Below are 12,326 nucleotides of genomic sequence, written 5' to 3' on the forward strand. Positions count from 1 at the left end.
ATTGTCCTTTAATATTTATTTATAATTTATATACTTATAATTAAATGTGACTAGAAATAATATACTTACTACGGTTTAAGTATAGGTTGTATAATGTATATTATTTTGTAATGAGATCTTGCAATCAAATATTCACACAATCTCGCAAGTTTTCCGACAATTCATTTTTCGTATGAAAACGATCAATACACTAGGTACCTACCTAATATAAGCCGCTACAGGAACGCAGTTAGTAATAATTAATAACGGCTTTATCCCATTTACAATATTTTTTATAGGTACTGCAAAGGCAATGAGGTTATGTATTAAAAACGTAGTACATATATTATTATTAGTCTGTGGTCTGTGATATTATTATTAGTCTGTGTTAAAAACGTGAAAAGTAACGTAAAAACGTCTTAGTGCCATCTAGTATTCGTTTAGCATCGCCAAATCGGAGGAGAATAACTTGTTTATAGTAGTTTCATGAGATGGCGTTGTTTTGAATATAAACTTTTCTGTAAAATTAGTTAAAATCGAGTGAAAATTAAATTAAATAGGTAGGTTCCATTTACAAAAGTATGTAAAAAATTATAAAAAGCAATGAAATTGCAATTAAATCTAATTTTGTTTCTTGCTGGTTAAAATGATACACTTAGCGGCATCTATTGGTAGACGGATGGCATTAATCGTCTTTTGTATGTAGTGCACCAGACATGGTACTACCGTCGCAGTTTCACATACTGTCCAAGCCACCGGGATCTACAAACAACATTACATAAAGGCCCCACGCGGTCACAATCCACAAAAACAACTTACTAATAATGAAATATGTGCGGCTCCGGCCCGTATTTCTAATACGTCGTAAATTTTTATTGCCCGCTCTCCTTACTTGCCCAATATTCGGGAGTAAGGCTATGGATGGAGCAATTTCATATCGTCAAATTCTGCTCGAGAAGGATTTTGTCAAAACTGTCTTGGGGTCCCTTTAATTTCAACACAGACTTCAATCAGAAGTAATTTGAATAGGGCATAGGTTAAAGTGTTTATTTTTTGGTATTAATGCATTGTTTTAATCGTAAGAATTGTTGATTTGAATTCGACGCTTCAAGTATAAATGAAAACCATCATATTTCTGGCTTAATCTTGCACCACCTAAACTTCCAACTCAATATTACTCTATTATAATTTGTCCAAATAAAAGGCAATTTCCTCAGTGACCATTACAAACACCTTAAGTACATGATAGCCGATATGTATGATTATTATTACGGAGAGATTTCCTCCCTAAATAGGAAAAGTTAAGAGGGCCATTTGACGGGCCAGACACGTTCCTCTGTATTGGGGACTGCGACGTTTAAAGCTAGATAAAACTATGCTACATATTGGCTGTTTCCTTATATACTAACCCAACTTCGTCTGCTGTTGAAAGAAATACTTTTTAACCCACTTCAAAAAAAAGGAGGAGGTTATCAATTCGGCCGGTATGTTTTTTTTTTTTTTTATGTATGTACACCGATTACTCCGAGGTTTCTGAACCGATTTACGTGATTCTTTTTTGTTCGATGCGGGATGGTGTCGAATTGGTCCCATAAAAATTTTATTCGGATAGGCCCAGTAGTTTTTATTTTATGAGCATTTTTGTCTGTATTTGTAAATGTTGCAAGTGCAAGTTTGAAGTCGGTTGTTTTTAACGCAGTTATCACTTGTTTTTGCAAACACTACCATGATGATTGGTTGCAGCGTTGTGTTATTAGTCAATTAGTGACAAAACACCTTGGCAAGAATACCTATATAATATAACAGAAGATGTCCTGTATATAATAAGTATCTCGAAAGAATGGTAAGTGTTAGTTAATAGTTAATACAAGACAATTTAGATATGAGATCGCACTTATATATACTGCAGCATTTCCATTTCCAGTCATGATTATAATGACGATCAAATCTCTCTTCAAATTGTACTTCAATCCACAGCGTAATCTAACAACAGAGGCGAATAAAATTTAATTTCGCCTCGAACTTTTAGATTTTAATTACCTGAAAGTAAATTAAATAAGAGGGCGCATTCCACGGCTCTCCGTGACGAGAAATTAGAATTCTGTCTTGAGTTAATTTACGCAGCTAGTATTTTTTAATATTATAAAAATGGCCTCTGAAATAATGGATTGCTTTTGCCTCATTAAAGTTGGTAATGGCGTTGCATGTTAATTGGCTTGGTCTTAAATGAAATTGACTGTTCACAGCTTTCTCGGAGAGGTGTTTGTTTTGATTTTTATAAAGTAAGCCTGTAAGCTGATTAGGACTCTGGTAATGCAATTAGATAATACATTTATAGTGTTACAAGGCTTCTGTACTACATTTTTATATCAAACTAGATGTACTCAACGGTTTTACCCGCAGTGCTTCCTCTTGGTCTAAGCGAGATTTATAGCCTTCCTCGATAAATGGGCTATCTAACACCGAAAGAATTTTTCAAATCGGATCAGTAGTCCCCGAGATTAGCGCGTTCAAACAAACAAAGTCTTCAGCTTTATAATATTAGTATCTAGATAAGTCCAAGATTAAAAACAGTATCAAAGGTCAGTAAGTAGTAACATCGACTTTATTAAACTGCAGTTACGTTTTTGTTTTTGCATAATTAGTTTTAACATAATATATTAGAAGATGCATCTGCACATCATAACATATAATATCTCCCATTAGCCATGTCCTAATACGTTAACACCCTTTAACGCCTTAATCTCGCTACAATTATCCCATTTGCATATAAAATAAATAAATCAACACGCATATGCATTTTTAGTGAATCCCAACCCTTTCTCGCCGGGGCTTTGTATGATCGCTTTATGATTTATGATCAAACTATTGGGGTACATTGTGCCAATGCATCAGATGCAAATTCTATAGGGTTAATGCGTTTTGTTGATAGCATTATGAGGACAAATAATATTTAAAAACATTTGGAATTTTTGGCGTTGCTTATCAAAGGGTGCATGAGTTTTGTAAAAGATTGATAATATTAAATTTTGTTTGTTACATAAACTAAAAGGACGACCATTTACAAATTAAAAACTTATGCTGATTAAAATCGGTTTATTAGTACAATTTAAATTTTACATGAGGTTTCAAACATAAATTAAATTTCGAGATACAACTAAATGAGTTACCGTTAAATATAATTAGGAATGCAATCAAGAAACGGACAATTATATTATGGAAAGGATATGTAATAACTGAATATTATAACACAATTTCCAAATAAGTCCACATTGTTACATCTTAATCAGAACATACATACGAATGCCAATTTCATTAGAAACTCGGAATCCAATAAAGGAATAATAAATCTCGTGTCACGCGTCATATTGTAAGAATAACAATTACAACCCCCTCCCTGGGGCCTGGGCCATGGGACCTGCGGAGTTAATGAACTAATCGGGATATTAACGATACATTACGAACGGACGTAAGGGTTGTCCCTGCGAAGATGGCGCGGGGTTATTTTGACCCCCGCTCGCAGTGGAGTGTTATTAGTTCATAATTTTATGACGTAATTTAATCTCGGATAATTTATTAGTTGTAGTATCAGATGTTGGATGTTTTTAATTAGGTTTTTAGAAGGATTAACGTCGAGGTGAAGCGAAACATTGTTTCATATTAGAAAATATTGGTGCTAATTACTCTAAATTTGAATTTAAAATGTGTAACATGAAAATTACTTACATATGAGATATTTTTATTATTTCTTGATAAATTGATATATAATATGTTTACTGATTAATATGTTTTTTTTCACATACCACACTATTACGTTGAATGATACCTATTGATTAATTATTTTATTTAAATAAGTATGTGTTTTTTCCTTATAATTATTTATCTTATATTAATGTATGTATGTTTGTTACAGGTTTATCAACGCAAGACGTAGGATAGTTCAACCAATGATCGACCAGTCGAATAGAGCAGGTAACATTTTTCTTATACGAATATTTTTATTAGTTTTACTCCTTGTACATTGGTAGGTAATGGGTTCGATTCCCATTGAAAACAGAATATTATAAAATTACATAGGTTTACTGATTAATGACCAACAAAATATTCGTCTTTTCCTTACAATTGCTAAATTATTTTGATTATTTTAACTAAACATTACCTATACATATAGTTATAGTAATTATTATCACAAATAATTACTATTTTTTTTTACACACCAAATCGATTAAAAATATTAAAAAAAATTCGCGATTTACCACTGAGCCAAAGGGTGGACGTCCAAGCGTCGTTTCCCAGGGGCATAATGCATACTGTATGAAGGTGCGGTCAGTAAATTCAATTCCACTTCAAACGGACTCGGGAAGAATACCGATGGGTATTATTTTAAAATGCCGGACGTACGACCAATAGTTTCGTATTTTCAAAGGATATGTAATGGTTTTAGATTTGCTGTAAAAAGCGTCAAATTTTGATCTATAATTCCTACCATAGTGCATAATAAAAACGAATTTTACGCTATTTTTACTAATTACAAAACAAATCACAATGCATTCTTCGATTCTTTGTGTCGTTATGCCAATTTCGCTCAATTTCAACATATAAAATAAGAATATCGAGCGCTAATTACAATGACATATATAGGATATCCTTTTTAAGTTTGATGTGACATGTCTTAGAGCAGTAAAATTCAAATCTTAATAAACAATTAATTATAAAACATAATAAACAAGATTCACAACTCAAATAAGATCACCAAGCCATCTCAAAGCAGCTCCAAAAACCCACCAGAGCAATAAACATCAACAATTCTACAATTCTATATAAAACGCAATTCGCAAAAACCCCAAGGAAGAAGGGTGTAAGGGTAAAAAAGAATAATGTCCGAATTCGTTGACCCGTCCTCGTACATCCATCACTTGGCCGACAATCACCCTATCTTATATTCTTGCCTATTCGGGGATTACGGCCTTTGTCTCTGGGGGCCGTGACGTAATGACGTATGGCTCGCTACCAATTTAGATAATGACGTCCGAGCGATCAGAAACATCGAGATATTATTTTTAGCAATGTCAAAAAAGGTAGGAATTGTTCGATTTGTAGATGAAAAGTTAGGTACAAAATAAGGAAATAGTTTTCTTTCGTGGTCTCCTGGATATAGGATTAATAACTTAGTAGACCGTACTTAGGATTTTACTATTTATATGTACACTGGGGCCTTAGACAAAGTAACAATTAAAAGACGATAACGAAGTTAGAAAATCAATCAATCCCATACATTTTTGCCTTTTCTAACTTCGTTATCGTTTTTTAATTGTTACTTTGTCTAAGGCCCTACTTTATAGGATGGATATAATGTAAATCAATCCATAATTGTTTTAAACACATGATCATTTTTCACTTTTGTAAAACTGTATCATTGATATAATCCCACTCTTCAAAACCTTACTTTACTTAAAATATTTGGTACAAGGAAGTATCCACAGGTAATCATAGAACACGCAAATTTATAGTGCCATTTAAATTTGCTCACGCGCCATAAACCCTCTCGGCGGATATAGCGAACTTTCCGTCGAAAATAGAAAAACGCGGAGCACAGAAAATTGTTTTGGCAATCGCTTAAAGAAAACGACCACCGCATTTCCTGTGGTCAAGCCAAACCCTGCATTTATGTATTCTGTATGCGTCGCCGACTGCCAAGGCCTTTTTCCTTCAGTATTGACCGTTTAAAAATGGAATTCGATTATTCTAGAATCATTTTTTTGTTTCTAAAATTACAACTAACCAGCTCTAACTGTGAATCTTGTAAAAAAGGTTTTTATTGATTTTAAATTTAGAGCGTTGTCAAAATTCTAGATTGAAATGTGCTGAATGGAAATATTGTTAAAAAATGTTAATTCCCACGTAATAAATACTAGTTTCTTATATCAAGTGATGCATGTCTCCGTACTGGGGTAGCGGAAACAATAACGGGTCCCCCGGGAGAGGGACTGGCACCAGGAAACTATGATTTAGTGAGCGATAATCTACGTCCTTCACGTGTTATTGCGAAATGCTTCTATAGCATCATGCCATCCTGGTACTTTCGTGTGACACATATTAGGGCGAAATTGCCTACATGAGAGAAATTGAGAGATTAAGTTATTCAAATTTATATAAAAATAGTATTTATGAACTAAGTCATAAAGTATGTAGTCGTATGTTTTACGGTCTCAATTAACTTAATTAGACACTTAAAACTTGAAGAATTGACACGTTTTTACACATACGTGTCAATTCTTCAATTAAAATTGGTTCCAACTATAATGAGTCATAACAATTTAATCCAAAATATCCATTCCCAACGAACAAAAACATCGCATAGCAACGCATAGCAAAAAGCTTTTTCTTTTATAGAAGCAATAATAAAATGTGTGAAAAACTACGCAAACAGAGAGCGGGCAAGCATAACGCTCTATCGCTAATGCACAGTAGGGTACGCTTGCGTGCGCGGACAAAACATCAAGATCCTATGTATTTACATATTTTTTCATAAGTACACAATATATGAAGTAATCTTATATTAATTATTTTCATATTTATATTCAACTAGGTTTCCGCCCGCGGCTTCGCCCGCGCAGTCAAAGAAAAACCCGCATAGTTCCCGTTCCCGTGGGATTTCCGGGGTTTCATTTTCCCGGGATAAAAAGTAGCCTATGTCCTTTCTCGGGTATCAAAATATCTCCATACAAAATTTCATGAAAATTGGTTCAGTAGTTTAGGCGTGATTGAGTAACAGGCAGACAGACAGAGTTACTTTCGCATTTATAATATTAGTATGGATTATATAACAACGTACGTAACTGTTATACAATTCAAAATTAAATCATTTTCGAAAACAAGGCATAAGAATCTGCTCATTACATAAAAACATTTCATTTTAACTTTTTATTTTAATGTAAATTTAACAAAACATTTAAGTTATCTATAACGTAAAAATCGACAATGAAACAACGCTAGCTGAACTAATGTAATCAAAGTTTATACTTGAATTATTTTTTGCATTAATAACACGGGTATGATTACTGAATAATTAATAAATGTAAAAACTGATGTAATTGACACTGGATGTAAATAGATTACCTAAACCATATTTACAATATGAATTACCGACTCCAATGTAGTTTTCTCATTTACAACTAGCTGTATACCGTGGTTCTACCTGCATTGCTCCAATCCTATTGGTCTTAGCGTGATGATATCTTCCTCGATAAATAGACTAACTAACAGTGAAATAATTTTTCAAATCGGACCCGTGGTTCCTGAGATTAGCGCGTTTAAACAAATTTCAGAATTTGAATATTAGTATAGATATGAATCTCGCACTCCTAAGTCCTATGTTTTGCATATAGTCAAATCTGAAGCACCAACATTGTCGCGTAGAAAGTGTAATTCGAGCGACGACATAACTTTGTGTTTGCGAGTGCAGAGCAATGGCGCGTGTCGCCATAAAGACCCCACGAGAAAGCGGAAATCGGCGTCAATAATGGACGTAGACCATTAGTTTTCGATTGATAATCCCGAGGATATATCGCCAACGGAAGGCATAACAGTTTTGTGGTAAAATTGAGCGAACCAACTCCACAATTGCCGAAGTTGCGATTTTTTTGTTGTCAACCAATTTCGAGTCGCAAGAAGGCTTTATTAGTTTGGAAGCTGAAACGAAATTGATTGAACTTTTTAATTGCGAGCGCACTTGCGTGACGTTATTGCGAAAGTTGCGTGGTATAAACTTGATTAAAAAAAATAATTGAAAAGAAACTTTTTATGTCTGGATATTAGCTGAAAATAAAATTGCTAAAGTAATCAAGAAACTCCTCCTTCGTATCCTTACTTTGTATTAAATAATATGCTCACGATACAATGCATTACAAAACCAAGCTAGTTGCATAGTGAAGTCCCATGTCCCCTAGTGGGGTAAGGGGCAGATGCATTATACATCTGTTTCACTGATCGATTTTCTTTAGGGACAAGTAGGTGATCAGCCTTCTGTGTCCTACCAGACCGAGACATTTTTTTTCTTCGTCTCCACCGGATATTTCTCGACAACAAGACGAACATCATCTTGGCCATTTTGTTCAGTCCAAAAATTCTCTATGCAGTAAAGCAGTAAGCAGTAAAATAAATAAAATAAAAATCAAAGGTACTATAGAGCACAGACCTCCCAACATACAACAGGCTGCATTAACCACTCATTTCTCTAAGAAAGTATGACTATTGTATTATCCTAACTTAATAAACAGAACAAAATAGAGTATAAACCTTCCAAACACACCAGCACATCAACAGCAGGCTGCATTAACCACTCATTTTTCTAATAAAGTATGAAATCTAAGCTACTATAATACTACAAAGAACAAAATCAAAGCTACTATCCCTATATTGACATACTAGATTTCCGCCCGCGGCTTCGCCCGCGTTTGCAAAGGAAAACCCGCATAGTTCCCGTTCCCGTGGGATTTCCGGGATAAAAACTATCCTATGTGTTAATCCAAGTTACCCTCTATATGTGTGCTAAATTTCATTGTAATCGGTTCAGTAGTTTTTACGTGAAAGAGTAACAAACATCCATACAAACTTTCGCCTTTATAATATAGATAGACCGCATAGACCTCCCAAACATACCAGCTTACCAACAGCAGGCCGCATTAACCGCTCAGTGTTCTACCCCGCAGTGTTCCCCCACGCGGGCCCCAGCGGCGCGTACAGCCCCGAGGCCACCATGGGCTACATGATGGACGGCCAGCAGATGATGCACAGGCCCCCCACGGACCCCGCCTTCCACCAGGGCTACGCGCACTACCCCGCCGAGTATTACGGCCACCATCTCTAATGTAACTTGTACATATGTAAGTATCATTTTGTTATGACTATTTTTACTATCATCATAGTCTTCATATCTATTATCATCATTCTGATCATCGTCTTTCGTATCTAATTTTAAGGGTTTACCTGAAGTAGTATACTTGTATGGAAAGCTCAGTAGAGTTGGACAAAATCAATAACAATTTTGTAGTTTTGGATTTCTTTTTATATTGACCAAAGAACAATTTAAGAGACTTCGTCTTCGATTGTAATTAAATCTAATTTCTCTTTCACAGATATGAATAACGTACACACAACGATGTCTCAGCTAGAGGCTGTAGTGTGCGACATATAAGGCCCCCCACTAATGCTGCGCGCGACTGTACGCGACTCGACGCGACGCGACGCAATGCGACGCGACGTGACGCGACGCGCGACTGGACTGGCACGTGATACGAACAAAACAGGAGAACGATGCTAATGTACATAAAGCTATACGTTTTGTAATATTTGAAACAGTATACGATCTCCTAAATTAAGGTTTAAAGTCAACTTTAATGTTTAAATTAATGTAAATTAACGAAGTGACACTGTGGACGCTGTATTATACGACTGGTGCAATCACCTTATTATAAATATTATGAAAACGGTTTTATCACTCGGAACTATAGGAGCAAAGTTGATGAATGTAACAATAAACGGTTTGATAGTTATCGTATAAATATTTATAGCTAATTGTGTATTGTTATTACGTAAATATAAATAAATAATTGAATAGTTGTAAGATGTAACTATCACAAGTGCTGGGCTCGCTGGAAGGTAATAGAAGTTTTGTAAAAGAGCTATGTATGTAGTAGGTTATTTAGAATCATTTCTGTGTATAATTTTTTTGTTATGCGAAATGACTTGATCATGAATGTGAATCGTCATTGAGATAGCGATGATGCGACTACACCGCGACTTTTCGCACATTCATGTTCGTGAACAGGTCCGAACGCAATTTGGGAACAACCATCGTTTTGATTTTCTTAATGATAATTTCTTTACGCTGTTACCTAACTACTTATTTATAAAGCTCAGTTTCCAATGTCAATTCCCTTATCGTTTACGCAATTTTGCTTTACAGGTGACATACATATCTTGAATTATATACTATTATATATTATATTTATTACGATATTTAGTATGAAGTATCATAGTATTTCACCTTGCCCTGGTGTTCAGTAATATAGCACAATTTGTAACCCATGTATACGATGAAATAAAATAATATTTTACACTGTTAAAACGATGAGATTTTTAGCTATATTTTTCGTCTTCATTGATAATTGTGGATTGCCTTAACGATGTGGTTAATGTTGAAAACTCACGTTTTTAAACAGAATTATGGAACGATAAACAAAGAATGTAAGGGAGATTGTTTAAATGCGTCAGTGACAAAAAAGATAATTATAACCAATGACAGAATAAACGTGAATCAGAAGAAAAATTACCTTGGTGTTGGCGATAAATTACGAAATATGAATTTAAAATTACTTGGATACTAAATTTAAACTCAATTGCTGAAATTTATTACAATAAAAAAAATCCTTTATGTAGTAATACGTAATCTCCAAAAAATACGAGAAACATTAAAGACTTAAAAAAATTAGGACGCATTTAAACATCTTCATGGATTATGAATCAGAATTAGTTTCATGTGTAACATTAACCCGCGCCAATAAAGGATGGAATCACAAAATTTGCCATTCGATCCTTTAATGGCACGGGTTATAACTGATAGTATACTAAGGTGACGACCACGGACGTAAATAAATCGAGCTATGACTCGTTACCAGCCTTATGCAATGTATACGAATGGGAGCTTCTTAAATTTGACAAAATTTTCAAATTTAAATAATTCGATCGCGGTTTTCGATAGCTATAGTTATCCGGAATCAAGCTTTATTCTATTTTTAATTGATGTGACGTGATTGTTATATAGTTTTCTACAATTCGTCAAATGCATTTTATTTTTTGTACAATGACTCTGTATACGATGTTTTCAATCATTTATGTTTTAAAACAGTTCTGTTGGTTTGTGGAATGCAAAAACTTGTTTGAAACATATTTTATGTCTTATCTTGTAAAAGCCTTGCCTTTTCGAATCATCACATTAACATAAATTGTCAATTACGATAAATTTTTACACTCACAAAGACCTATGTAAGTCGTATTGATTTAGGGTAGGTTCACAACAATCACGTCACAAACATATTATATTTGTTATACTCTGTAAATATATCGTATTATCTTTGTATAAACGTTTCGTTTCCAGTGAAATTTTTCAGTATTAAAACCCGATTTCGGTTCAAAAATCTTCCCCAAAAACCAATATTTGTTACACTTTTATTATTGTTAAAATGCATCGCGTGTAATATATTTTATTAAGAAAAGTCTTAAATAGTAGTTATTAGATATTAATGTATTAATTGAAGAATTTTATTTTGATTTTTCTTATTATTATATGTATGTATTATACATAATGAGTTCGAAAGTCACGAGATTTGTAAATATAGTAATATAATAAGAACATTTGTCGTCTCTCAGCGATTTAAATCAATTTAAAACATGAATATATTTGTATTGTATAATTTTATCACATCGCAACAGGACGGACACGAAATAGTTTTTTTGTTTGTTTATATAATATAGGAATCGTACTAACACGCTGACGAGACGTTTCGAGGAAAAATGTCGGCATTATGAATGCTACGAATTGTGTAAAAAATATTAAAAACTAAAAAAAATCTCTTTCGTTTTATTCATCGAATCATTTAACATCCCACCACACCTGTGTATCATTTATATGAAATAAAACAGGGACAAGTCTATACCCTATGTAAATTAAATGTAACAACATACTTTTTTTATTGTATCTTACGAGACACTGCATTGTTTTTTTTTAATGCTCTGAAAAAGATTCATCAGTTCTCTATTTATCATACAATATCACACACCGATTTCTAATATTCATTCCAACAAACAAACAAACAATTGAAGTAATTAAAACCAAAAATACCAGCACGACATAAACAAGAGAATGTTTAGATACGCTACTACGCCGTAGCGCGTAGCCAAACGTAGCAGCGTAGCGGCGTAGCGGGCGTGGCATCGAAAATGGCGTCCGACAGTGAGTAATGGCACATTGCGACGGGTCCAGTGACGCGTGCTGCAGGGCTGTCACATTGATGTTATAATTTTAAATATATTATTAACATTAGATAGTCAAAAGTGGGAAAAAAACTTTTTTGCAAGATCTTTGGTGGTCTTATTCCCTTGCCCACTGCACAAATATACAAATCTGTTTTCTGATCGATTTTATAATTACAACTAGATGATCATCTCTCTAGAATGAGCTAAATGTAGACGTATATTCAATATTTTATTTCTACTGGGAATCGAACCCAGCGCATGTTAGTTATCATAACGATGAGCTCCTACAGATGATAATGGGTACCCATAGA

General features: G+C 34.0%; 1 protein-coding gene across 4 annotated transcripts in view; it reads left to right on the plus strand.

The window, feature by feature from the left end:
• The window catches only part of hth (Meis homeobox homothorax), a 264,474-nt gene extending 252,876 nt beyond the window's left edge, over nucleotides 1-11,598 (plus strand). For 2 of the 4 annotated variants that reach the window (XM_090112569.1, XM_090112570.1), the window contains exons 12-14: nucleotides 3,893-3,951; nucleotides 8,676-8,862; nucleotides 9,117-11,598. In XM_090112569.1, coding sequence (XP_089968695.1) covers nucleotides 3,893-3,951; nucleotides 8,676-8,848 — 232 coding nt within the window. In that variant the 3' untranslated portion in view covers nucleotides 8,849-8,862; nucleotides 9,117-11,598. The remainder of the gene's footprint in view (nucleotides 1-3,892; nucleotides 3,952-8,675; nucleotides 8,863-9,116) is intronic. The other 2 variants (XM_090112571.1, XM_090112572.1) reach the window with 1 other exon arrangement.
• The last annotated feature ends 728 nt before the right edge of the window (nucleotides 11,599-12,326 follow it).

The sequence above is a fragment of the Colias eurytheme genome, chromosome 18, assembly GCF_061535395.1.
Source record: "Colias eurytheme isolate Ceu_HAF_F1 chromosome 18, ilColEury1 Martin Lab GWU primary, whole genome shotgun sequence".
Classification (NCBI taxonomy): Eukaryota; Metazoa; Arthropoda; class Insecta; order Lepidoptera; family Pieridae; genus Colias; species Colias eurytheme.